Source organism: Neopelma chrysocephalum, unplaced genomic scaffold (genome assembly GCF_003984885.1).
Source record: "Neopelma chrysocephalum unplaced genomic scaffold, ASM398488v2 Primary Assembly neopelma1_119, whole genome shotgun sequence".
Classification (NCBI taxonomy): Eukaryota; Metazoa; Chordata; class Aves; order Passeriformes; family Pipridae; genus Neopelma; species Neopelma chrysocephalum.
Window position 1 is genome coordinate 2,621,387 of NW_020897781.1, and position 26,537 is coordinate 2,647,923.

The 26,537-nt window shown below is 45.0% G+C and overlaps 2 protein-coding genes and 1 pseudogene across 4 annotated transcripts in view; all 3 read right to left on the reverse strand.

The window, feature by feature from the left end:
* The window catches only part of COL9A3 (collagen type IX alpha 3 chain), a 35,197-nt gene extending 24,188 nt beyond the window's left edge, over window positions 1–11,009 (reverse strand). Inside the window, exons 1-5 of the mRNA XM_027697323.1 lie at window positions 10,814–11,009; window positions 9,555–9,632; window positions 5,139–5,174; window positions 4,425–4,496; window positions 4,122–4,175 (exon numbers count right to left, since the gene is read on the reverse strand). Coding sequence (XP_027553124.1) covers window positions 4,122–4,175; window positions 4,425–4,496; window positions 5,139–5,174; window positions 9,555–9,632; window positions 10,814–10,879 — 306 coding nt within the window. The 5' untranslated portion in view covers window positions 10,880–11,009. The remainder of the gene's footprint in view (window positions 1–4,121; window positions 4,176–4,424; window positions 4,497–5,138; window positions 5,175–9,554; window positions 9,633–10,813) is intronic.
* Window positions 11,010–13,093: 2,084 nt separating this feature from the next.
* Window positions 13,094–13,430, reverse strand: LOC113974377 (annotated as a pseudogene).
* Window positions 13,431–14,229: 799 nt separating this feature from the next.
* On the reverse strand, window positions 14,230–25,261 carry OGFR (opioid growth factor receptor). 3 transcript variants are annotated; one of them, XM_027697366.1, is made up of 9 exons: window positions 24,947–25,261; window positions 23,131–23,184; window positions 21,211–21,243; window positions 20,482–20,544; window positions 20,090–20,174; window positions 19,603–19,681; window positions 19,008–19,074; window positions 18,551–18,699; window positions 14,230–17,698 (listed from the first exon to the last, which is right to left on the reverse strand). In XM_027697366.1, the coding sequence occupies exons 1-9, from the start codon at window positions 25,163–25,165 to the stop codon at window positions 16,321–16,323; spliced, it is 2,127 nt and encodes a 708-aa protein (XP_027553167.1). In that variant the 5' UTR covers window positions 25,166–25,261; the 3' UTR covers window positions 14,230–16,320. The 3 variants fall into 3 exon arrangements, with proteins under 3 accessions (XP_027553167.1, XP_027553168.1, XP_027553169.1); XM_027697367.1 differs by lacking the exon at window positions 23,131–23,184; XM_027697368.1 differs by lacking the exons at window positions 21,211–21,243; window positions 23,131–23,184.
* Between the last annotated feature and the right edge of the window lie 1,276 nt (window positions 25,262–26,537).

The following is a 26,537-nucleotide window of genomic DNA, read 5'->3' on the forward strand; positions in this document are numbered from 1 at the left end:
AAGATAGTGGTGACGGATGTTCAGAACTGGCCCCAGCAACTTTCTTCATCATTTGCTCCTAAAAGACTAAACAGACACTTTTGGAACTCCCAGTTGGCCTCTGATTAGTCTCCACGAACATCTAAACATTCATAAATTGAATTATATTTATTTGAAATATTCTCATTCATAACACATTCATATTGTTGGTCCAATGACTAAATTATCTGAAACTATTCACAAAATTTGGACTCATCCTAGTGAATTTTATTAGTTCATACATTTTCCCTTCAAGCAAAGGCAAAGATTTGGCAGCTTCTGCCTCTTCATGAGCTTCCTTGGCAAACCCCCCATCTCCTTTTCTGAATTTGCATTCCTACTCTTAGGCCTGACTAGAGCTTGGTGATCTTATGTCTTAGACTAGAATTAAGTCACTCTTGAAGTTGTTAAGTTCCTGCTTGGCTAAAGATAAGAAGACAGAGAGACCTCCTTAACCCCTTTGTTGTATTGCAGAGTTGCCAACTGGCTGCCAGACTGTAAAATTAATTCTGGGTAGTAATTCTGAAACAGAATCACAGAATGGTTTAGGTTGGAAGGGACCTTAAAGATCATTTTGTTTCGCTCCCCTTGCCATGGGCAGGGATACCTTCCATGAGACCAGGCTGCCCCAAGCCCTGTCCAACCTGTCCCTTTTTTTAATCCCGACCCATAAGCTCTCAGTCACCTCCTTGTCCATCCCCAGTGAATGGAAATGTAAAAATGAACAAAATTAACAAAACAAAAAAAAAAAAAAAAAAAAAAAAAAAAAAAACTAAACCCCCACCAAAACCCAAAAAACAAAATCCCAAAATTCCAGTGTGGTGGGTTGAGCCGGCCAAGAGACACTGGGTGTCTGACTGATGCTCTCAGATCTGAGACCCTTCTTGAAAAAGCCATGGCAGGCAGCTGGTGAGGGCAGAGTGATTTGGTCACTCCTTTAAAAAACTTAAAAAAGGGAAAGAAAAAAAAAAAAGAAAGAAGCAGTGGAGGGATGCAGGGACAAAGCAGGGACGTCTCCTTGCCCAGGGACAAAGCAATTACAGCACGAGGCTCCCTCAGCCTCTCACCAGCCCAAACCTGTTTTCCAAACATCCCCAAAATGCTGCACAGAAACATCTCAAGAAGGATGTCCTGAACCAGAATTAAATGGTGTCTGCCCCTAGGATGAGGAGAACAAGGTGGATGGGCAGACCTGGCAAATATCCCAACACACTCTGCTGCTTGTTGTGATCCCAGGGATGACATCTGCCCTCTCCCAGCGCCCTGCGTACCGAAGGAGATTAGAAATATTTTCCCTTGTTAAGCTTAAGGAGAAAGAGGACCCAAGGCCTCATTAGGAGTGGTCTTGTGAGCAGGGGACTGTAATCCAATAAAAATCAACCCAGGGCAAATGTCAGCTCATTCATTTCTCTTGCTGCAGGTTACTCTGCTTTTCCTCCAGCCACTTTCATCTTTAGGCCAAAAGTTTCTGCAACTACTGATGGTTGTAAGAGACAACCTGGGATCTCTTCTTGCAAAGAAAACATTGAATTCCTGGCACCTCCTGGCTCACACCCTAATTCTGAAACCAGCTGCATTGCCCCTTTCTGCTTTGGCCAATGTGCCAAAAGGTTGGCAGAGCACTCAAAATGCCAAATGTTGGCACTTTACACTCCCTAATTTTGATATCTTGGAGGGTAGAAAGTGCAACATCCAGCAGTGAACACTCCTGGTACAATTAGAGATCATCAAGTCCCTGAGTTGATGCAACTGCATCAAGTTCAGAGGAGAGACTCTAATTTACATCTCAATTTTAATAATATTGTCTGACTCAAATCGTTCTCCTGGTAACAATGTTCTTTCTCTTTTGATTAGAAAACAATATCATCATAATTTTCACTTTATAAAAATAAACTTTTTGAGTACACAACTATGGAGCATAGAAAATACTTGATTATTATGACATTCATAAATAAGAATTAACAATTATGTTTTTCTTATTGCTTACAGTGCAAAGCAACAAATTTCAAAATGGCCTTCGAAAACTTTCCAATGAAAGACACCAGTATCTGGCACAGAGGTAAGAACCCAGCTCATTCCTAGCTGAGAATAAAGGATTTTTAAAATTGGAAAAACAAGTAGGCTTGATTTGATCAGTCTGTAAGCAGAACCATGAGAAAAGCTAATGGATGCTGAGAGCAACAGGAGATATTTAAGATAAAAACCCTTTTTGGTGTGCTGCCTGCACTGCTCTGTGTCCCTGGTCTGATGTGAATCACTGTTGGACTGATGGCATGTGACACAGAGAGGAAAGGAAATGTTGGGCAATAATGTGTTACTGAAAACTGGCTTCCACGAGCCCACTTCCCTAAACAGCTTCACTCTCAGACACTCCAGTCCAGAAAAATAAGCTTATTTAGAAAAAAAATCACTGTGCTAAGCATGAATTCAAGCCCCCAACAGTAAGTAGGCACCTTATTTCAGTGAGTTGTGTGAGACTGAAATATGTTCTAAAAGACAGGGAGAAAAAAGGCAGTCGGGTAACAACGCTGTCCATTCAGAGTGCCAAAGCTTTCAGAGGTTTTTTCTTCTTCCAGGTTTTTATTAGACCAATTAAAACAATTTTCCAGATGGACCACTGACCCTGAAAAGCTCCCATGAATGATGGCAGGTCCCAGGTTTGCCCCATGCCGACAGATTGAGTTACAGGACATGGGAAAGCACATCAAACCAGAGCATGGAGCGAGGGCAGCTCTGTCTGGGTGCTCCCACCAAACAGCTGAAGAGGAAGTTCTGGTGCCCAGAAATTATCTGCTCAATTACCCTGCGAGCCAGGAGCTGTGTGCTAACGTGGGCATGGGCAAACAAGGCCACCCAGCACAGAACAGGGGCACAGAACTGCCCACTGTGTGTGGTCCTGAGCTTTTCTATTTTAGAAATCAGGGATCAGTTCCCAGAAGGCGCTGGACTCCTGCCACAGACTGTCTGAGAGTGGCCAGGATTGTGCAGCTCTGGATCTCTGGGGACAAAGATGGACACAAGGGACAGCAAAGGAGTGGGATTTAGTGTGGTGGTGACGGACAGAGGCTTGGAGCTGTGACCAAGATATTTGGAGCTGTGACCAAGATGTTTGGGTCCTGCCACTCGACATTCCCGGTGACCACGCAAACTTCGCCTTGCACATGGGAGAGGAAGAAAAACATTCCAAAGATACATGCCTGCATCACTCATCCCTTTGACTGAATGAGACAGCCCATAGATTTCTGTGCTTTGAGCAACTCCTTGGGGCAACAAACAGATTATTGAGATATACATGTTACCAAAATCCACCTTTTTTAACCTCCCATCACTGCAGCCCCGACTTCAAGAGGCCAGTAAGCCAGCTGTGGATACAAGCCTCATCTTCCCAGCTGGGAGACAGGAGAATAGCCATGCTGGATCACAATCTGTGCTGAGTGGCTCATTAATGTTTAGTCCTTAATGTCACAAGGAAGCCTAAGAACCTTTCTGGCCCCACTGTGGGTGATCTGAAGGACATCTGTAGCATCCCTGGCAGTCATTTCTCTATCCCTGTGGTGCCCTTTAGCAGAGCTGTAATATGCAGGAAGCAGAAAAAACTCTTATTTCTTGCTAAGCTGGTTGGGGAACACTATGGCCAAGCAACTAATAATGCAACCATATGGACAGCCCCAGAAATAACAAAAGGCAAAAGTTTAAATAATCAATCCACAGTAACAGTAATTATAAACATAACAGAGCTGCCTACTCAGACTGCAAATAAAGGCCAAATTAGCTTCACTTTGATAAACTTCATAATTAAGTCTGTTAACTGCTTCAAGAAACTTTTTGGATACTTGAAATATCACTGGAGTTGTTCTGCACTGGTACTCCCAACACCGAGGCAACCCAAGCCTGTTCAAGACCATGTGAAAGAAAGATGGGTCTCATGGCCTGTCCAATGAAAAGCCACCTGGGGCTTCATTTCAAGGGTCCAAGTGTTCTGTAAGGGTTTACATCAGAATCAACACTTGAATGTCCCCGGTTTACATAGGAATGAGAAAACCATCAGTACAAACAGGAAAAATGTTCATTTAAAGGGATTTAGGATCTAATGTGGTACTCACACGGTCTCCTGGAGGCCCATTTGGGCCAGGTGGGCCATCAGTTCCTGTTAAACCCTGTAAAATTAAAAAAACAATCAAAACAGTGTCAATTATGTGTCTCGAAATTTTTCTCATACTCCTTAATTCAATCAAGAGATGCCTTCAACTCTTAAAATTGCTCCTGATATGCAACATATATGCGTAGATCCAGGACCAATTTTACTTCTCCAGTAGAAACAGAAAAGTTCATGAGACACTTCAGGAAAACACTTGTGCCTGTGTGAAATATTTAAAGGACCTAAGAGAAGATGATGAAATACTCACATCCACTCCAGGAAGTCCAGGCAATCCAGCTTCACCAGCTGCTCCAGGCTTCCCTGGTGCACCTTTTGGCCCCTACATCAGATAAACAGGCAATTATTTTCCACATAATAGCAAGAGAAATGTGGCATGTGTTGATACAGGCTACAAGAGGGAAGCTCATTTGTAGATGTGTTAATCTTACACCGTGCAACATGGAAGAATTCCATGACAGGAGATGAATCTTGCTATGAATCCATATCCAAATCCTAAATTCACTTCAGTGCTTTGGCTCAGTTCCACATACTCATAAGCTGTTCTTAGCAGGGGTTAGAAAGGGATGTAGCAAGTGGCCAAAGCTGTGCCACCAGGTACAATTTTGAGCACCCCTTGGCAGAGTGAGGGGCTGAAGCAGACTCAGACCAAAGCCAAAAATAACCATGTATACCTGGCTTGGTGCCAGTTTCATTATACTGGTGCTGCACCAGATGCTTTATTTCATTTATTTATTTCATTAATTTGTTTAATTTGCATTTTATTTCATTTATATCCTCAGTTAGCCATGAAGTGGTAGAATGTGTTCGACCCTTGGACCACTGCTGAGCATCCCCAGTCCTGCATACTCCTTCTGGTAATTCTGCAGCAGGTGAAGAGGAAAGTGAGGCAGGAAGTGTCAGCTCATGCCCTGTGTCCCTCTCAAAAGCATGAACAAGTCAATATCTACCAGAAAATACTTACTGGTGGGCCTGGCAAACCAGGAGGGCCTGGTTCCCCCTAAATGAAAGAGAAAAGATGTCAGTGTTAGTGCAGAAACTCTCTTTGCTGGCTTTTTCCTACAGTGTGCTTCCCAACTGTCACAGAGCTCAAATCTTCCTTTGTGCCCACTCCAAGATTTACCACTCTCAGCCTTATGGAGCTGATGCTTTAAATCCTGCTACCCCCTAGGCAGGATGAGTCTGGATATGCTTTTCCACACCCACGACAGCAAATTTAGTGAAATCCACATCCTCAGCCTTCCAGGGAGAACCAGTGCTCTGGAATGGTGTCAGCACCTCCAACTTTTTTCAGACACAGAAGTTATTTGCTCTTGGGGTTGTCTGCAAGCGGGGCAGCGAGGAAGCTGGAGGCTATCAAAGCTTCCTGACGAAACAGAGGGATACAGGGATAAGCACCAGGTGTCCCAGGCACAGTATGAAACTGTGGTACTGCCAGGAGCTGGGGACTACCAGAAAGTGAAGAATGAACGAACTGTCTACAATGATTTTCTTCATGTGACTAAACCCGGACAGGAAAAGCAAATGAACAAAGCCCCCAACTGATTTCCACCTAATCCAATTGCACAGTCTTGATTAAATACAATTTTTGTAAAATATTTCAAAAGCACTCATTTTTTTTCCTATTCTAATGGAAAGCTACTTTTAAGAACAGCATTAAAGGCGTTTGGGAGACGGTATTTTAAAAGTCTTTAATCACTTCTAGCTCAATCAGCTGCAACGTCGTTCGGACCTCAGATAATGAAATATCTGTATTTTATTGTTAGCCCCCAAAAGAAGCAAACATTTTTAAACAGCAGGAGCTTCACTGGAGCTTGGTTTCCCAGCTCATCCCACAGAAAATCACTTTGTGTCCCAGTCTAGATGGTACCCTGCCCTCCTGGCTTTAGGATAAGTGCACTGAGCATTGTGAGAGGCTCAGGGATTGTGGGCGAGTAGAGGGGAAGGGGCATGTTGATACCCTGGAAGAAGAAAATCTATATGGAAAATGGGTGGTTATTAACAGAGCAAGGCTGGAAATAACACCAGCCCACCGTGGCCCTGGTAATTAGGAGCCAGGAGGCAGGATGCAAAGCTGTGGAATTTATAGCATGTTTCTATATTTACTGTGAAGTCTGTGGGCAAATCTTTCCAGACTGGCTGCCTTGAGTTGCTCAGGCAAGGATTTATGTACTGCAGAGGGGGACTGACCAGAGGGTCCCTGAACAGAAGGATCTTTATGCTCTGTCTTGCTGAAGCAACTCCTTCACTACTCTTTGCCTACAGCTTTTCCATAAATAGTTATCAGTATCATAGGTGGGGAAGGTCCTTTGGTGAGGAGATGAAAGGAGCACTTCTTTTGAAATGAAAGGGCATCTGGAAATGGCAGCAGAGGTGGTTTACTCCCTTCTCCATCACCTGAGGTTGCCAGCCCCTTGCAAATTTTTCTTGCCTGCGTGATGGCAAATCTGCACAGCGAGGTCACAGCATCAGCAAAGGCTGTTGGGGACCATCTTAAACCTTGATTCTGCCATCGTGGACCCCTGTGGGGACTCTGCAGGAGCACCAGAACTTCAGAGAGCTGAATCAAAAGCCTACTCAGTGTTTATACCCCTAATGCCAGATCACTGGGAATTAGAGGCAAGGGTTGTCAGCAAAAGGAAATGCTCTCCTGGTGCTGTGTGAGAGAGAAGGAAGTTTACTGTTTCTCAGCAAGTCTAGCCAAGAGAAAGAAAGCAGGGGAAGAAAAAAAAACCCTTGATTTTTGAAAAGTGACAATTGCTTATTAGCAATTTAGGGAATTACATCCCCAGAAATAATTCACAGGAACTTGCCACTAATTCCTTTGATCACAACATGCTGTTTCTACTCTTGGGAGAGAGACATTTTTCTTGTTACTGAGTCTGAAATGCGAAGCGTGTTAAAGGCTTCAATTATGAAATATTTCGGAGGGACTTAATGTTGCAGCTCCCACTGAAAGGCAGGAATGAAAGCAGGACCTTTGAGAAATTGTGCTGATGGGGTTCATCCAAGGAAACATCCTGAATAATTCAGCTGCATGTTCTGCATCTCTCACTGCTCACAGCTGATGGTAAGGGGTGGCTGAACACCTCAGCAGCACTCTTCCAGCTCAAAGACACCCGGCAACACTTCCTACACTGCATTCATCCGAAGCCATCTGTGAAGTTGGCCTGGCTGGAATGGCTTACAGAGTTCAGGAAAGCTGCACAGATACAGTCCAGAAAATTTCTGATTGCAATTTCAAAAGAGTCTTATCACCAAAAGAAAAGAAATAAAATAATGGTTTCATTCTGCAGTGGCACATTTGATGCTGCCACTCGGGATCCACATGATCCTCTCCATGCAGCACTAGGAAAATGCAGAGCAGTGCTGGATTCTATATACCATCATTTTTTTGGAGGGTACGGACCAAAAAAAGGGCAACCCTTAAATGGGGAGGCTGTGTGACTGTGCTCAACATCAGCCACAGCCCTGTATCTCTTCTCCTATGCAGTTCCTGAAAGGACTCAGTGTCCTGTTGAATAACAGGAACCATCCTGGTGTCTGACCCTGGGAAGCCAGACCATCTCACATGAACAGGACACCTGACATCCTATACCCATAGGAGGGATGGGGTTCAAGTCTGTTCAAATGTGAGAGTATTCCTGCACAGCCAAAACCCCAGGCTGAAGTTGGGACTGCAGGACTTTGCACCTTAAGTACTTTACTCAGCTGTTTGATTTATTAGGACAACATTCTTCATATTAATTAGATATTATGTGGTTCTGTCCCACAGGGAGCCTTCCAAAGCTTTTAGTTGTGGATAAAAGGGTGTAGGTTCACATGATCAGCATTTCCCAGGGCTCCCGTTTCCAAGAGCTATTGGAAGTGATGCTGGTGCTGTTCCAGAGTTGAAATGCAAAATATTCTGTAGAAAGTAGGAACTGAAAAACTACAGGTTTCTTTCCAATTGCCTCTCTGCAAAAGTTGAAACTTGAAGTCTGAAGGGCTTCATCCTTCCCAAACTCTTGTTTTTCCCTCTGTACAGAATCACAGCCAGCCTTTCCCAAAACCCACCGGCCACATGGATGCCCAGCTGCAGGGACTCCACAGGCTCACTGCTGTGAATGGCAACACGTGGCCTTTACCCTCTTCCAGGGCATCCCCTTAAGCTTTTTGTCACATCATGAAAAAGAGTGGAAGCTGTCAAGGTACCAGCTCTGAACTTCTCATGCTGCAACACCAGAGCGAGATTCCCAGTAAAACAGCCTCTGTTAACTGAAGGGACACTTGGAGGGACCGGCTGGAAATCAATGAGGTTCTCTCTTCAGACCAGCCTGGCTCATGGAGCCACTGGGAAAGCTCACCACTGCAGACACAAACACTCCTTGTTCACCAGATTCCAGGGAACTCAAACATCTTTTTTTTTTTAACCTCCTTATCCAAAAGAAAATGACCTGCATGGAATGAATAGATTTTTTTCAAGATTGCTTACAGGCCTAATTTCCATAAATGTACTTCAGACTAGCTTTAAAAAACCCTGAACTAATCCATAAGCAGCTCAGACAAGCACTACTCAAATTGGAAATCGAAGCAGAAACCCAGACTTTTGCATTTGATGTGGTCTTGTTGAAGGTCCTCCTGATGCTCATTTTGTCCACTTCCAACTACAGGGCACAATTCAGTCCTTATCCAACAGATATATGGAAACAGTATTTTTCATTTCTATGGAAACATCAATGAAAAGTAACAGATCAAGCTTTTCTTCTCCATTAAGTCCTGGGGTACGTGGTCTTCTACCTCCACAGGAGGTACTGTAAGGAGCTGCCTGCTGAGACAAAGGTTGTCCATTTCAGTTGCCTTTTGGGCCACTATAAACTCATGTCTGGCAACACACGAGCCAAATCCTGACATCTCTTGTGCCAAAATTAGGGATAACCATGCTGAAAAAGTTGATATAAAATAAAAGAGCAGTGTCCAGTGCTGCATATTTGATTTTCTTGTAACCTCTCTAGAACTGTGGATGCTCTGAGGCATCACATAATCCTCTCTCTGAACTACTGAACATGCAGTAACCCCAGAACACACTGTACCCCTGCACTCAACCCTACACAGATGCTAACACCAAAAGAGAAATATTCTACTTTGCAGGCAGGGTCATGAACCCCTGAGCTCTCCCTTGAGAAGGGGATTTATCCTGAAAAGAACCTGAGGCCACTCAGCACCTCCACTCGCTGTTCTGGCTCTTGCAAAATGAGGTCTCTTATGAGGAGGCTGATTCTCCAGGTCTGCCCACCCCTGAAGGATGTCCAAAGAAGAACAAGAGCAGCTTCTCTGCTCCGTTGGCTCTGCCTGTGCCCCACCCCTCACCCTGAGCCTGCCCCTGCCGCGCATCACTCACATCAATGCCGTCCTTGCCAGACGGTCCAGGGGGTCCTCGTGGTCCAGGAGGGCCTTGTGGTCCTACTCTCTGAAGGGACTAGGGGAAAAGGAGAGACAAGAGTTTATTTTTGCATCAGAAGAAACATATGGGCTGGATCAGAAAGCAACGGCCAAGTCCTACAGCTTAACCCTAAATCTGCACTGGCCCTCCCTCCCTCAGGGCCCCCTGCCAGCTGAGGTGGGCTCAGAATTGCTCTGCAAGGCTTTTTGGAAAACCTCTTTTGACTGGGCACATCCTCAGGGCTCCCCAGCTCGTTTAACTGGTGGCTTATCCTGGGAATCAGAGCTGGTCGCTGGGCAGCAAATGGGTTTGGTTGTATAGGAAAGGGTTCTCCCTGCCCACAGGCACGTTCTGGTTTGGGCAGAGGGGCAAATGCAAAGCCCACAGAACATAGGTGCCAAGTGCTTGGCAGTAATAAATAATGTATAGTCCCAGGCTGATAGGGTGATGGAAAAGCCAGGTAGACACCAACAAAGACAGGAGGAGAAAGGGAAAGTCTCCTCTCTGAGCAGGATGCTGTTTGAAAATCTGGGATTTTGGAAAGGTGGAGAAAGGCAAAAAAGGTCCAATAAATGACTTCTGTATGGAGAGGGCTCCAGAGAATAACTTGCTGTAGCTTTAGGGAACAAAGGTTTCATTGTAGAAGTAGCTCTGCTCGCAGCAGATGAGGGCAGCTCTGAATTCCCAAGCCAGGCTGCAAAAATTCCTCACTAACAATGAAAAACCTCACTGAGGAGTCACTTCCCCACACAACAATATTAACACCAGACAGGGAAGTTTAATACAGCTCCACGTCCGAAACGAACAGGGTTAAATATGCTGCTTTATAAGTGGAAAACTTGAAAATTGATTGAAGGAATAAATAAGAAATTCTGATTCAAATAAAGACCCAGGTCAGATCAGTCTCACTGACTAGCTGTTACTTCAGTGTAAAAGAAAACTGTTTCTCTTACATCCACAGGTCTCCCCCTCTCCCGAGGCTTTCTCTCTCATAACTGCAGTCCTGAATGGGAAGACAACACTTCCATGGAAATATGAAGCAGTGGTTTTTACACCGACCCACACAGGTACAAACCCAGATGCACACTTTTAATAAACTTTAGGCTAATAATCTCCCTATTGCCACATTTCACCCCACAGGCACAACATACACAGATCACTCTCTTTTACCCTTGCAGGTTTTTTCTCCAGCATAAGACACAAATTAAGTTTCTCACCTGAGCTGATGCTGTGACTAAAAACTGACACAGGGAGAGGAGCCCAAGAGTGGAGAATCCGGCCATGGTGCCCAGGCTCTGCCTCTCTCTGTTCCTCCTGGGCAGCTAAACCCTTTCTCCTCCAGGGTCCAGCAGATCCCTCCTCCTCCTCCTGGGTCTCAGCTTACAGAGCAGAGTCTCCTTGCCTCCAGATAAACCTGTGGCTCCAGCTGGAGGGGCAGAGCTCGGGAGCAAGGCAAGAGGGGCTGAGCCTGGAGGAGAGGAGGTTTCAGGAGGAGGTGGGAGAGGGAGGGGGAGCAGCAGGCAGCCAGAGCAGCTCTCATTCATGCCCTGCTGGGCAGCCACAGGCTCCAGCAAGCGGAGAGGAGCCTATGGAAGAGCTGGATTGGGAGACATGACACAGGAGTAAAACTGGGCTGCTCCAGCTGGAGATGTAAAGCTGTTCCTCGGGTCTCACCCAGGGCATTTCTCAAAGCCCATCAACACCTCTGGGCTGGACGGGTAAAAAGCAACACAGAGTGAGTTATTCAGTGCCTGAGGCCACCGAACTTCAGTAGAGACATTAATATACCTGGAATAAGTGCAAGATCACCACAGAGAAATGCCCTTACTGCTTGACAAGGTGCTTTGTTAGCTCTGGAGGTTACTCACATCTCCTTTGGGTCTTTTTAGGGTGATCTGAAGAACAACAAATGTTTCCTTGGAAAAGTGATGAATCCTGATCAGAAAACAGATGATCACAGACACATACAAGGAGGAAGGGAAAAAAGAGAAACATTCTCAAAGTCAGAGAAAATATCTGAACTATTGGAAGGAAGGAACAGGAGGACCGTTCCCAGACAGGTCATCCCAAATGCCAATATATTCACAGAGATGTATCTTCTGTAAATAGCTTCATGCTTCCCTTTATCGATTAAAGACAATTCCATCCAAAGCAGGGCTTGGAAGTGGAGAAGAACAGAGCAAGATTCATCAGAACTGAAAAGACACAGCTCACTTGGTTAAGAAGACGAGAGCAGAAGTGGAAAAGCAAAGTTTAAGAAATGAAATACCAGGTTTCAGTTTGGCATCCCTTGCCAGGAGGTTTGTGCAAGCACACAGTGCGTGTCTGTCCAGCTCCCCAGCAGTCAATATTCCACTAACCTTGACAGGGGGATAAGGGGCTCCAAGATTTACAAAATTCCTACAAGATTTTGTGGAACAGGCAGCTGGGGACAGAAAGGGACCGTGTGTCTGTATGGCTTCTGATGGCTTCAAAGTAACTGGAATGCTTTATTGGACACCACAAACCCCAAAGAGGGAGAGCAGTGCAGTCCCACAAAGTGCTTTGCACAGCTTGTGCCTTCTCCTCTACCTGAGGACAACTGATGGCAGGAGAGAAGGCAAAGGAGATCTAAATTCCTCGGCCACACCTCACTCAGAGCAAGCCTGGGCTTGGAGGGCTGCTGCACATGGAGTTTGCTGAGCAGCATGGGAAGAGTATTCACCTTCAAGCCCAGCCCGTGGAACAAGAGGACACCCAGTTTTCCTCTCATTCCACATCCCCAGGCAGAGGCAGCACAGCTGAAGGGACACAGCGACTCACAGAAATCATTTTACCACACAGACCTGTGTCCTGAAAAGACCCACTGGACTGAACCCCCATGGCCAGGCTGGGCAGGTGCCCTCCTGCCTGGAGCCCCACGGGATGATTGAAGTGAAGCCCTTGTTTGCCCCACAAAGCATCAGGACACCTGTGGGAGGGTGGCAGCACAAAGGCAAGTCAGGACCTACCAAAACATACTGAAACAGGGGGACACCTCATCCCTGGGAGCATCCAAGGCCAGGCTGGATGGGGCTCTGATCAGCCTGGTCTAGTGGAAGGTGTCCCTGCCCATGGCAGGGGGGTTGTGCTGGTTTAAAGGTAAACCAGCAGGGGAAAATGAACTCAACGCAAAAGAGAGATTGTAAGTCAGAAGAACAATTTAATAAAATAATAAAATAAGTACGATTATACAGACAAACAATTGGTTTTAACCCACAAAACCCAAATGTATAACCCAGCACCCTGGGGCATGAACAGAGTGGTGTTAGATAGGCCCCCTGAGTCCAGAGCAAAGGGAGAGGGGGAAAACCTGTTGGTGAGAGCACTGCTGCAGTCCGGTCAGAAGTGGTGTGCTGCTGCAGTCCAGTCGAGGGGGGTGGCTGCTTTAGAAAAACATAATCAACCAGTTTTCAATAATATAAAGTCCAGCAATGTTCCAAGACCCTGTGGCCAACCTGGCAGGAGGTACAGCAATGTACAGATAGGATCACCTCTTCTTGAAGCCATATTTTTTCCTTTCATAGAAAAGATCTGTCTTGGAACTGCCCAGGTTGACGATCTTAGGGCAACCGTCTCTGTCCTTTTCCTGGATGCTGCACTCCTTGCAGTAGTAGGAATCAGACACTCCCAGGCCCCCGCAGATCACACAGCGCCCTGTAGTTACACTCGTCACAGATGCGCACCAGGGTGCAGGGCCGCACGTAGGAGTCACAGATCACGCACTTGCCATCACATTTTTCACAGAGCCTTCCAATTGCGACGCCGGCCTGCTTGCGGCAGAAGATGAGGTCCGGGTGGTGCTTGGCCATGGTGAGGCTGCTGCTGCCCTCGGTCAAAAGTGGTGATTGCAGTCCGGTGGAGGGGGGTGGCTGCAGTCCAGCCGAGAGTGGTGGCTGCAGTTAAGTTGAGAGCAGTGATCTGCAGTCTTCCTCTGGATCCCACGAGTGGTTAAAAAAGTCCCAAGACTCCAAGATTATATATCCTTCAGTTCAGGCAGGGATGCTCAGTACCTCCCTCAGGGTGGGGGGTTCCTTAATGGGTGTGAGGACAAAAACAACATCCTATCTCGCAGGCCTCTTAGCACCTAGTTTATAGCCTGAGGAGTCAGGCTCTAGGTGCAGATGGTAGAAATGGTTCCTTGATAACAGTTTCTGGGAAATGGCTTAGCATTTCTGGGAAATGCTATAGAATACACAGTTTCAGGTTACACCCATCCAGTGATGAACTGACCCCAGCTGTTCTAGCTAGGACAGGGGTGCACTGAGATGAGCTTTTAAGGCCTCTTCCAACCCAAACCATTCCAGGATTCTATGATTTCCAAGCCCATCATTAAACAAGAACCATTGCAGAGGGTTTGGGCAGTATCTTTATCCCACAGACATTCACTGGGCATATTTTAGAGCTGGAGGAAGACTGGGCATCACCTGCCCATGGAACAAGCAGCAGGTGTGTCTCATGGTGAGCCCAGCAGAGCTCTGCTTGGGAATGCTGGGCAGCCCCCTGCACCCACTCACTGTAGGGGACCACGACACAGGAGGGGTGGGTGGTTGGGGGTAAATACGTTGTCACATCCTGCCCTCCAAGATGAAAAAAAAGTAAGTGGAAACTGGTATGCAATAAAGTCATGCTTTAATAGGGGAATCAACATAACAAACTCTGTGATACAACTCTGAGTGCTGGGAAACATCTTGTGAACTCACCACACACACCTACAGCCAAAACTCTGAACCAGGTATGAGAGGGAAGGGTTTGGTTTGAGCACTCACTCCAGGCTGGGGCTCACAGTGAAATCCCATTAAACACAAAACCAAACCTCACCGTAACAAGATGTATGATCTACACCCCAACTGAGCACACATTCACAATGGAATTTTCATTAAATAAGAAAATTACTATAAATCTGTACAAAAGCCACAATTAACAATTCTTAGGAATCTCTTAGGAAAGAATTTTCACTCAACATCTTCAAGTATTTGTATCTGTAGTTAAGTGTATTCTTACTGGCTATTTAACTCCACTTGTTCATAAGAAGGAAAAAAAAAGTAATTTCAAAACATTAAAGCCTTTTTCCAGCACGTGTGTGACCACAAACATGAGATGCTGAGCTTGCAGACTTTTATTCCCACACACACGTATGTGGCATGCTGGCTCAGGACCTACAGTCTGGGAAGGCAAGTCACCCATCAAATTCCTTGAAAGATGAAGCTTCTTAAGAACTGTAGCAGAGAGAGGAAACACATTAACAGTGCACAGGCTGCTGCATCAACCAAACAGCACCAAAGAACCCCAAAACCAAACCAAACCATCGGAGCAAACAGCAAGTCCAGACCTTCTGGCTGTTGGGAATGGTTTTCCCTCCTTCATAAAACAGGTCCCTGTTGTCAACCTTTAGGAGCTAAGCTGTTTAATGCTCTTTCAGACTCGGTGCAATATGGTGGAAGTCAGGCAGAACAGCTGACAGGGAGGTCAGGAACACTAATGCAGGCAAATAGCTGGCAAGGTCTGAAAGTGAATTCTTGAGGGCTGTAAATAAACGAACCAGACAAGCGTACCCCCTCCAATTAAAGCTTCAATTAACTGCCCCACGAAGCCCAGTGGTTTCCAGACATGCTGCACTCGGACGTGCTCTCACTGTCTGACACGCTGACCATTAATGGCAAACCAACCCTGCCCTAACTGGGAAATGGGTTGGATCTGACGCATCCCACCTCACGCAACGGGCCTGCAGAAAGGAGCCCCACAGGCCACGGCAAATTACCAGCAAAGGCTGAAAAAAAATGCAGTGGGAAAAATTTGTGCTGTTTTGGCAACTGAGAAAGGAAGGCCTTTGAACCAGTCATGGACACTGATAGCTGTGGAAGACAATAAAGGGTCTAAAAGTGGTGGGAAAACCTGGGGAAGAGCAGCTCTAGAGTTTTATGCAAAATCTGAAGGTTTTCCTCTTAGAAACTAGGAGACAACTCATATTCTTAACAGCTCCAAGAACTACAAAACAACCTCTGTGGGGATGAAGAGAACAAATTACTCAGCACTTTGCACCTCAGAACAGTATCTACACAAAGGCTCATACTGCTCAGAGGTATGTTTGGTTATGCATTTTATCCCAGTCTAAAGCCAAACCTACTTTCTTTATAGAGGCAGCTACACTCTGACATCATGTGAAATCCATATACTCATCTATTTTAGGGAAACAGCACTTTTTCCAGGAAAAAACTCCTGGGAAGGTACAGCCTTTCAAAATAACAAACAGAAGTTACATGGTAATAGAAAGGCCTGGTAAACTAGGTCATGCTGTCTTACATTAAAAATCATGTATTCAATAAATACTTAACCATTTCAAACAAGGAAAGAGATCATTTTTCCTCTTCTCTTTCAGAAGGGACATACCAGAATCAAAGCAAAGTGCAAAAATCCCCGTTGCTCCAAGATAGCCCTGAACATCAGATAAAAACCACAAACAGGACAAGGCCTGTCCATGAAGATGACTAAATTAAAGTTTTCCTCTTTAGGGTAACCAAGAGCTGGATCTCGGTGCAATTACTACAGATGATTAAAAAAGCATGACAGAGTGAAAGTGAGACAGGGGTCAGCCTGGATCATCCCAAAGGAAGTTTATTTTTCCACGTACTTCTCTTATCCAAGCTGGCTCCCTGCAGCTGGGGCAGTGTCATCTCTGCTTGCTCGAGGACTCGCTGGGCTGCTCTCACTCTGCTGCTCCCTGCTCTCCACCAGGCTCTGCTGCATGCTCAGAGCTCTCAGTTTTCTGTGTTGCAACCTCTGCACTGTCTTCTTCAGGACAAGTGGGTGTCGTGCTCTGCTCAAGACTCTCTGGAGCTTGTTTCTTGTCTGTGGGTTCTGCTTGCCCTTTTTCGTCTGCATTTTCTGCCTTTTTCTGCTGTTCTACCCCATCTACCTCACTATTATCCCCCAGGAGTGTGCTGTTGCAGTTGTGCTGATCACTCCTCACTGTGCCTTGATCTCCACTCAACTTACAGCCATCACTTCTTGGAGAAGCAGAGCCAGTCCTGGGGAGCCTGGAACCAGCCAGGGGACTTACAGCCTCACCATCTGCATCACCACCACCCCCCTTCTCACTTCTCACTTCCACAGTTGCATTTTTCTCACTGACATTTTCTTTTTCAGCCTCAGACTTTGCAGCAGATGGATTTACCTTGGCACTACAGGCTGAGGGCCCCATGTTCAGGTTTATGGCCAAGTTGACTGTTTTGTTTTTCGATGTTCTTTTATCGACTTTCCTCCGTTTCACAGCTGCATCAGTGCTCTCTGGTGCTGCTGAGCCTTTGGTGCTCGCATCATCTTCTTTCAGTGCTTCCTGGTCCTCTTCTGCTTGTGAGGGTGGGCCTGAGGAGGGAATTTCTGCATTAATTGCACATTCTCCCAGATTATGGGAAATGTTTTCAATATCAGTAGAGTTTTTCAGTGGTCCAACCTTTTCAGCATCTGCCATATGTGCATCCAGTTTTCTCTTCTTGCTCTCCTTTGTGCAGTCGTTCTCTGCTGTACCCTGCACTTCTTCAGCCTCACTGTTTAAATCCTTCTCCTCCAGCTGGGCAGATGAAGCTTCTTTCTCCTCTTCATCGTCTCCTCCCTTCAAAACACATTTGCTTATCTTCTCTTTTACATCTTCATCACTCACTTCAGGCTGCAAGTTCACAGCATCTCCAGCTTTCTGTTCCGCCTCTGGAGACTGGTTCTGATCCTTTCCCACAGAATCACCACATTTTTTACGGGGAGTTTCCTGTCTATCTTCAGCCTTTTGGTGCAGCTGTGGCTTGGCAGAGCGGGCTCTGTACTTCTGGAGTTTCTCCTTTGGCCCCCACACAAAGTCTTCCTGAGGTCTGAAGTGTTGCCAAGCGTAGTGGACCAGTTCTCTCCTCCTCCGTTTGCTTCTGACGGTGAACAGGAAGTAATCCAAGGCACTTCTCTTGACATTTGGTAGAGTCCCCTTAACAAGAGTTTCTGTTAGGAAGAACTTCACCAAGTGCACCTGATGGCGTTCAAATCCCATCTCCCCCAGGCACTTCAGGATGCGAGTGATCCGCAGGTTGTTGTGGCTGAACCTGAACAGAACAGACAAGCAAAGCTGTTAAGGGAAAGTCTCACAAGCCACTGTGAACCTCTGGGGTATCTGCAAAATGTTTTGTCATTGACTGACTGTGATCTGTTAAAGACTATATTTGACAACGCAAATGGGAGCACAGGTGGGCTTTAAGCAGCTGCTGTGTGCCCTCAGCAGTACCTTCCTAAGCCCTTCCTGAGCTGCTAGAATTCCATCATCTCAACTGCTTGGAAAGGTTTTGGCTTTCTGAATCACCCACCAGTAGATAACAGCCACCATAGTGAGTCAGACACACAAGTCCATGCAGCCTAACATCCTGTCCCTGACAGAGACCCTTCAGGGGAAGCCTGTAGTGTCAGGAATATGTTAGGAATACAGGCATGCAGGGCTGCTGCCAAAAATTCGTGTCTTAGGCTAGACATAGCTTTTATTTTGCCTTTTTTATTTTAATACTCGACAATCTTCAAGGTATTTTCTCTTTTGTGACTATGCCCAGCCCTTTTAAGAGCCCTTCTTAATATCATCAGAGGTACGAGAATCAGAAGGAACATTATTATCTCTGCAAGACCTGCAATAATATGAAAACATCGCATTTGCAGAGCACTTTTCAAACAAGGACTCAAAGCACTTTACACACACATTGAGGCAGTTTTATAAACAATCACGGATGGAAATATTCCCATTTTGTAGTTTAACAGAATAAAAGCTGAAAGTACTCTCACTAGATAACATGTTTAACAACAAAAGTCTTCATTCCTCAAGGACCAAGGATTTCCTTGACTTGGACTTTTTTTTTCCCCTCAAAGAAGTGCCTGGGTGCAGTATATGATCAATGGCATAAACTGAGACTTACCTGTTCAAGTTTTCAAATCTGTCAGCCCAGTTCTCTGCTCTCTTAAGTTCTCCAGTTTCTTTGTTGACCAGAATGATTCCGTAAAATCTCAGCATGAGCTCATAAGCACGTACAAACCTTTCCATAACTTCCTTGGATCTCTTAAAGGCCTGAAAACAAGACAGAGCAATTAGTAAAAGGTGCAATTCCCTAATTACCTGCACCAGTTTAAGTGGCACCTGAGCTATAAACACGGTTTGACTGTGTCACTAAAGCATTTCATTTGCTGGTGGAGCTACTGGCAGACACAAGACAGACAACTGCCTCACAGGGAGCTCCATGCACACCAGGGACCTCAGGAAGCTAAAAACCCCACTCAGCTTCAAATATGAGGCATTTAGGGAAAATCCTAACATACTTCAGAGCTCAAAAAAAAACCCCAAACAATAAAAAAGAGACAAAAGCTTTCAATAAATACCTGGATTTCTTGAGAGGTGAGTGGCTTGGCGCGCCAGTTCATCCCGTGTTCACGTAAAGGGAACAGCCTGAAACAAAAGAAATTTTTATCCCAGATGAGCAAAGATGACATCCAACCACACAGGCACCTCCTGGAGACCTCACATCCCTACGGGCATAGAAGTAGTTTTACTATGTGAGAAATAAATCCCTCCCATAAAAGCATTGTCTACATCAATAACAGCAATGCATTTTGCTTATCTGGATCTCTCTCCTTGCCCTAACTTTGTTCTGCAGGTGCTCGAAGGCCAAGCATAACTGAGCTCTGTTGCCACAGCTGCACTGGAAACCTGTGCCTTCAGGTCTTCCATTGCACTGCTTCCAGAAGAACACAACTCAATGAAGCTAAAGTGGATGAAGGTTTCATCAAAAGTGATGCTGGGCCTTTTGTGAAGCTGTTTTCAGGAACACAGACACACCTGACGCTTAAAAGAGGCACAACTAAAGAGGGGCACAACTAAAGAGGGGCACAACTAAAGAGGGGCACAACTAAAGAGGGGCACAACTAAAGAGGGGCACAACTAAAGAGAGGCACTCTGTTCCTGCAGACAGTTTACCACTGTATGTAAGAATGGTTTTCTTCCAGAATTTCATAGTCATCCCACCAACGTGAAAGCAGATCTTCAATATGCACACCTGCAAGGAAAAGGAAAAGGTCAGGCAAGAAACCACAACAAATTAAAATTAAAGCTAGCCAATCACCCCAGGTGGCTCATTACCCAGATGGAGGTGTTTGCACACAGGTATTAGCTTCTCTAATTAGACAGAGAAGTAAAATACCAGTAAGTAAGCCAGAAAAATACCTTAGTTTTCTACCACCAAGCAGAAAATTAATAAAATACAGCAGGAACAAGGATGTTTTAAAATGGAAATTTGGATGGGTTTTTTGTTTGTTTTGCTTTGGGTGGTGTTTTTGTTTTGGTTGAGCGTTTTGTTTGGTTGGTTTGGTTTTTATTAACTGTCCCACATGGATGAAGCTGCTCTTTCACCAATCCAAGCAGCTACAGCAGATTGCATCAAACAGCCACCACACAACATACTCACCCTGGGGCATAAAAGAAATCTCATTTTTATAAAAGCTTAAGTTCCACATCTCTTCTTCATCCTCATTTTCTGATTCTTTCAAACCCTGGAGGTGAGAACACGAAATCAACAAGCAGCAATCTTTTCAAAGGCAATACTCACTTCAACATTTCTCCTTGCTTTTCCCTCACATTTCCTAAACATTCTCAAGCTAAATCCTTGAAATGTGTTTTGGGAAGTAACAGCTTGTTTCTGACACACCCACACCATTCCTTCCCCCTCACAAATGAATCCTTCAAAGGTTCTGAAAATGTAAAGGCAAAAGGGTGTTCCCAAATCTAGAAAGTGTTCCTAAAGGTAGGAAGGGACGAGGAGGAAGCCCAGGAGCTGGTTCCCCATCCCTGAGCACGTACTGGGTAGTGGTGTCTGTATCTCTGCAGGTCTCTGGCCGCAGTCCAGTTGCGCCTCCAGTTGAACTGCGGAAAAGAGACACATCAGAGATTCACAATAAAGCCATTTTCTGCAAAAAAGAATCACCCACTGACTGAATTCAGCATCTCTCACACGTGTGGCCTGCACTCTGCACTCCCAGCACCCCCAAAACCAGCCAGACTGTTACTGTTGTCATTTCTCTGCATTCCTGCTTTGGACTAAAAGAAGTTCATGCCTTATCCTTTAACCAAAACACTTCTTTTCCCTTCTAGTCTTATCAATCAAGGTTTTCATTTTTATGCCTATCTTGTATCCCAGTTGGGTTTGCTTATGGAAATGGTCAGAACTAGCTGGAAATCCCAAATAGTAAAATGTCATTTTCCCCCCTTAACCAAAAGATTTTAAAAGAAGATATATCTCTGAGTTGCTATAAACCCTAGTGAAGAGAGAGGCCAGACTTTAAAATTGGAGAATTTAAGATGTAGAAATATCCCTGGAATTCAAGATTCTCATTCCTGTAGACATTACTGAAATAAAAAGTTTTATTCATCTTTGCTTTATGCTCGAGATCAGCCTTGGTGATTAAGCATCACATTGCTCCAGACAGCAAACAATAACAGAGCTACATGTTCACATTAGACATTTATTTTATTGGACTTCTGTTCCAATCATCATCTTTATTACTCATTTTTCCATGTAATCAAACTTACCTGAGACGGCCGTGATGAATTTGAGCTTTGCTCCTACAAATAAAAAGCATTTAGTTGGAACATTTTGAAATCAAACTTCACTAATAAAATAAAAAATAGATACAAAATGAGAATACCCACAGTGGTGACTCACATGATCCCTATTAGTTGCCAAGTGACAGATTTACCTAGTTACAGCTGAATTCACTTAATATTATTCATAATTTAAATTGCTACAGAGAAAAAACCTGTGGTGCCATACAATCAGGTGCCAGGTTCTCCTCACTACACAGATGTGCTAGATTCATTCCAAGTGTCACATTTAGACAGAAATCACAAAAGAACAGCTTCATTTGTTCCTCTGAAATTTGTGGAAATAGAAGTTGCAATTAGTTTAAAATGCATTTTAACTGAATTATATACATATAGATTTTTACTTATCTATTTTTTGCAGTGGATTACTTCAATGATAAGAGAATTTTTTACACTTCAAAGCAACACAGACAGGTTTAATCTTGCCGAGTGCTGAATCATCTTGTCCCAAACCATGAAAGCACTTAACAGTGTTGTGTCAATTTAGAACCACCAAAATGAACAAGAATGCTCATGGAAAAAGGGGCCCCCAAAGCAAAGCACAGCACAGTCAGTTTGTCCAATGCCAGCTCACAGCAAGAACAAGAATACTGGGAAATGGGGATGAGATGTGCAAACTCTTGCAAAATAAGCACTGTAAGAAACTTGGAAGAAAGAAGCAGCAAAACCTCTCCCTAGTTATAACCTCATTTGGTATTTTATAACCTCACTTGCACAGAGAAAAATAAAACCACTTCCTAATGAACAATGATCCTTGGTTCATTAATAAGTAAGGCTGGAACTGGACTACATTTTTTTAACATCTTGTTGTAATGAAGTCACCCATTCACTTGTCCTGTTGACTGTTACATGGAATTAACTAAAACATTGTTTTAATATAATCAATTATTGATATTCTATTTCCAGATATTCTTTACACTTAAGGTTCTAAAATAACATCCTTGGATGCAGTCAGGTGGGCCAGGAGAGAAGCAGACTGGCTCCCACTTTGGAAAATAACTGGTTTGCTGAAGAGCCAGTGCAGCCCCAGAGCCAGATGCAATGCCATGGTGCAAGGGGCTGTAAGGCTTGTCCAGAAAGAAGCTAGATCCAGGAAAAGGCATTCTGGAGCCCAGCAATAAAGAGAACAAGATGAGGAAGCAAAGAGAGCAAAACTCAGCTTTGGTTCTCCAAGTAGGTGTTGCTCCTGGGTCTCCATAAACTTCTATTTAAGCCACACAGGAAGAGAACCCTCCCTTTCTTTCCAGGTAAGAAACACAAACTAAACAGCAAGGGTGAAACCTGCAGGTATAAATCAATCCCCTTTATGTCTCACAGCACTGCCAGGAGACCTAAGTGGGTTTCACCCTCCAAACCTGGAGGCAGAACATGCATCACTGTGCAAAGAGTGAGGGAAGCAGAGAACACAGCCAGGAGAGGGGAACACAGACAGGATTGGGCTGAGAAATCAGCTGGAAACCAGCTGTAACCAAAAGGGATGAAAGAAGGCATGGATTGTGAACCAGGCACTGCAATGAGAAAGATGACAACCCCAGAAGAGGAATTGAAACCTTTTGTTGACTGAGATTTAGGAGAAAGCAGAACTATGGGATTTGTTATTAAAACATGAACTTCAGGCGTTAGAGCAGCCTCTTTATACTTAAAATAAACATAAACCATAAAGTTTTCAAAGCTCACTCATAGAAGCTGAAGGCACTGCAAGGCAAAAGAGCTGGAAAGACACACCTGCAGGAACCTCAGACTGTGAATATGGAGCAGTTACAGAGACAAGTGAAACGCAAAGAAAAAACTAGAATTTTAAGTTGATTTTGAAAGCGCATAGTGCAAATAATAATAAAAAACTCTAACCTCAGTACTGAATAAAAACACTAGCAGCTTCAGCCAGAAAGAATACCATCTAGACTGAGGGGAGAAGAATGAGAATTAGTGCAAAATAAGCAAAAGTAGGAACTAGTTTTGGAAACTGATTCATGCCTTTAACAGGCTGTAAAGGTATAAATGGATAGCAGAAGATTTACTGTTTCTTTGAACATTCATTCTCACTGCCCTTATAATTTTTCAAGGCACTGTCAGACAGAGGTGACTACACATTCATCACTGAAGGAAGAGCTCCTCTTGAAAAATGCAGAACAGTATTCCAGGGGCCATAAGTCTCAGGGACAACATCCTCCTTTGTAAGGCAAAGCTGGAAAAGTCCACCCACTGGAGTGAAAAAATGGTCCTTGCCTTTACAGTTGTCACAGTCCAGAGCTGCTCTAAGAAAAAAAAAAACACCTGAAGAACAAACACACGCAAACAGAATAATTCGAATGTTTTGGAGTTATTAAAACTTGTGAACTCCAGCCATGCACAAAAAAAAGTTGATAGCATGCTCTCCAACAATATAAAACACTTCAAAGGAAAACCCTGCCTCCTCCATTCAGTATTACAACTACTCCACCCAAAACACCTTTCCATGTGCACAGAGAATTTTTTTTAAAGTGGTATTTTAATATCTTAATGCTTATTAAAAAAATAAAGTTTAATATTAAACTCCTTTAAAAGTGTATTCATTGGATAGCTTTATCTGCCTATTTATATTCTAAGAGAAGGGAAGAGTTGCTTAAAATGAAACTCAAGTGAAGAATTAGTTTCCTTTTCCCCAAAAGGGGAGGAGTTAAAGGACTGTAGTTTGGACTGACAGGAAATACTGAAAATTCAGAAACAGGTTTGCATTTACCAAAGCAATGCTGGAGAAGAAACTACTGACACTCAATGTCAAACTGAAAAACACTGATGCTAAAAACAGGGACCTCGGATAAGACTAACAAGTTCCTTTTATTTCAACTAAACATTATTTTAAGGGACCAGGCACAGGTGTTCATGTTTTGCAGCACCTCACTCATAACTGCACATATACTTCTAGTTTTTAAAACAGTGTGTATTTTGTTGTTTTCAGAGTTGCTCTAAACACGTTCCTTAGAAAATAAAGCATGTCTAAAAGAAATCCAAAATTACAGCTCATTTTTAAAACTGAGCAGATTTTATGTGATGGCATTTTATTAATGGCATCAAAGAGCAGAAGGAAGGCCACCGTACAAAGCTGAAGACACCAACCAAAAACTTAAAAGCAAGGAGAACAGTAATGCCATAATGTCACATCCATGCGGTGAACAGGCAGGTGACATACAGAAAAGAGAACCTCTATTTATGGGATGAAGTACCCAGACCACAGGGAATGGTGGGGGAAAACATTAAAACCCAGCTCATGGCAGCCTAACTAATCTTAAGGGGCCGTGAAGTCACAGCATCCCTCTGCCATCCCCATCCCTGTCCCCTCTCCCGGAGGATTTGCTTCATCAGGATGGGGACAAATTACGTGCCCAGGCATCGCTGTCATTTGCCAGGGCAAACCCCCTTTGACTTTTAGTAAGTAGATCAAGCTGCCCAGTTCTTCTTAGTAAATCAGGTACCTGACAGGGGAGCCCAAACGCGCTGAGAGCACAGAGGGCAGGAACAACATCACTCACACAGGTGAGCGCACCTGGGACAGCCCCGAGGGATGCGGCAACTCCCGAGGGATGCGGCAGCTCCGCACGGGGGGAACAGGGGAAGGTGCTCCGGGAGAGAACAGGGGAAGGGGGTCCCTCAGCCCATCCCGCGCCCCGGGGACCCCCGCACCCACCCGGCAGTCTCGCTCCTTGCCCGACCCCGGCTGCTCCCCCGCATCCTGCGGCTCCTCCCCGGCTGCCGCCTCCGCTCCCTCCGCTTCGCCTCCGCCGCCATCCTCCTCCTCCTCCTCCTCCTCCTCGTCCTCCTCCTCCTCTCCCTCCCAGGTGGAGTCGTAGTCCTCCGGCTTGCCCTCCTCCTCCGTCCAGAACCGGTACGAGTACAAGGAATCCATGGAGCGCGGCGGGGAACGGAAAGGGAAAGCGAAAGGGATCGGGAAGGGGCGGCGGGGCCGCCGCCCGCCCGCGCGCACAAAGCACGGCCACGTGGGGGGGGGGAACGGAAGCGCGCGCAGGCCCCGCCCCCTTCCTGCGCCCGCCCGCACCGCTCCCCGTGGCACCGGGAGCTTCCCTCCTTCCTCCGCCGGGATCCGGGAGCGCCGGCACCTCGGGATAGGGAGGCGGTCATCCTGCTGGAAAATGTGCGGAAGAGCAGTATTCCCAAGGAGCCAGGACGCGGTGCATGGGGAGCGAGGCAAAGCGCCGCGGCGCTGGGGTCAGTTAAAGCATTTACATTTGTCAATACCCAACTTGACGTCCAAAATATTCCTAAAGAATCTGCGTTTCGGGACTGATCGTGAAATCCCAAGTGGGCTTTCCCTGCTGCGAGGCTGGCGCTGAGAGGTTGCATCAGTACACGTTGTTGTCGACACATTTCTCTTTGCGCTATAAAAACGTCATTGGTAGAGCAAACATTTTGGAATGGCATCATCGGGATGAGTTGGATTTACACCCATAGGGCCGTGAGACTTGAGAGTTACAGAATCTGCACTTCACGGCCAAAATCTGTGTAGATCATGACAAAGTTTCTTAAGGGAATAGCAATACTTAACAGAGGCATTCATTCACCTTTGGGCACTCATTGGGTGACAGATCTGTAAGTGCCGTGTGATTACAACCTCTAGGAACTTGATCAGACAGAATAAGTTGTTTTTCAACATTAAAATCAGGAGCTTCCTCACATAAGGTTATAAAAGCTCATTTTCCACCTGCCCAGAAAAACTCTGAGGCTCCTACAGCACCTCTCCCACAAACCAGAGCTCCAAGGAGCTCTCCAGTTGGTGGCATCTCACCAGACATTCTGCAAGGCTTAAAGCACTGAATTCATGATAATTGTACCTTCTGGTAAATCCTCAAATTTGGAAGCTTGCAGCAACCTATCTATTGTGTTCAGCAGGCCAGGATTTTTTATCAAATATCATATAGAAATAACAGGTTCATACCAGACAAAAGTTAGTAAAAAAAGCCAAACCTAAACCCCCAGGTAGGCGCTTTTGACCAATGCCACTTAAGGCACAAGATACCTAAATAAGTTCCAAAATAAATTGGGCCACATTTTAATCAAGTCACACAACAATTACCAAAACAAGTCGAATTTATTCTTGGTATAAAACAAGAGAAGAAAATAAGGCAGACAAGAACTTGGCTACGTACCTAGAATAAAAGCAAAAAGTAGTAGACTCCTAGTGCCTCACCTTGAAGGCAATACTGACAGATTAACTCCTTTTATTAACTGGTAGTTAATATAATGAAACAAATTCAGTACCA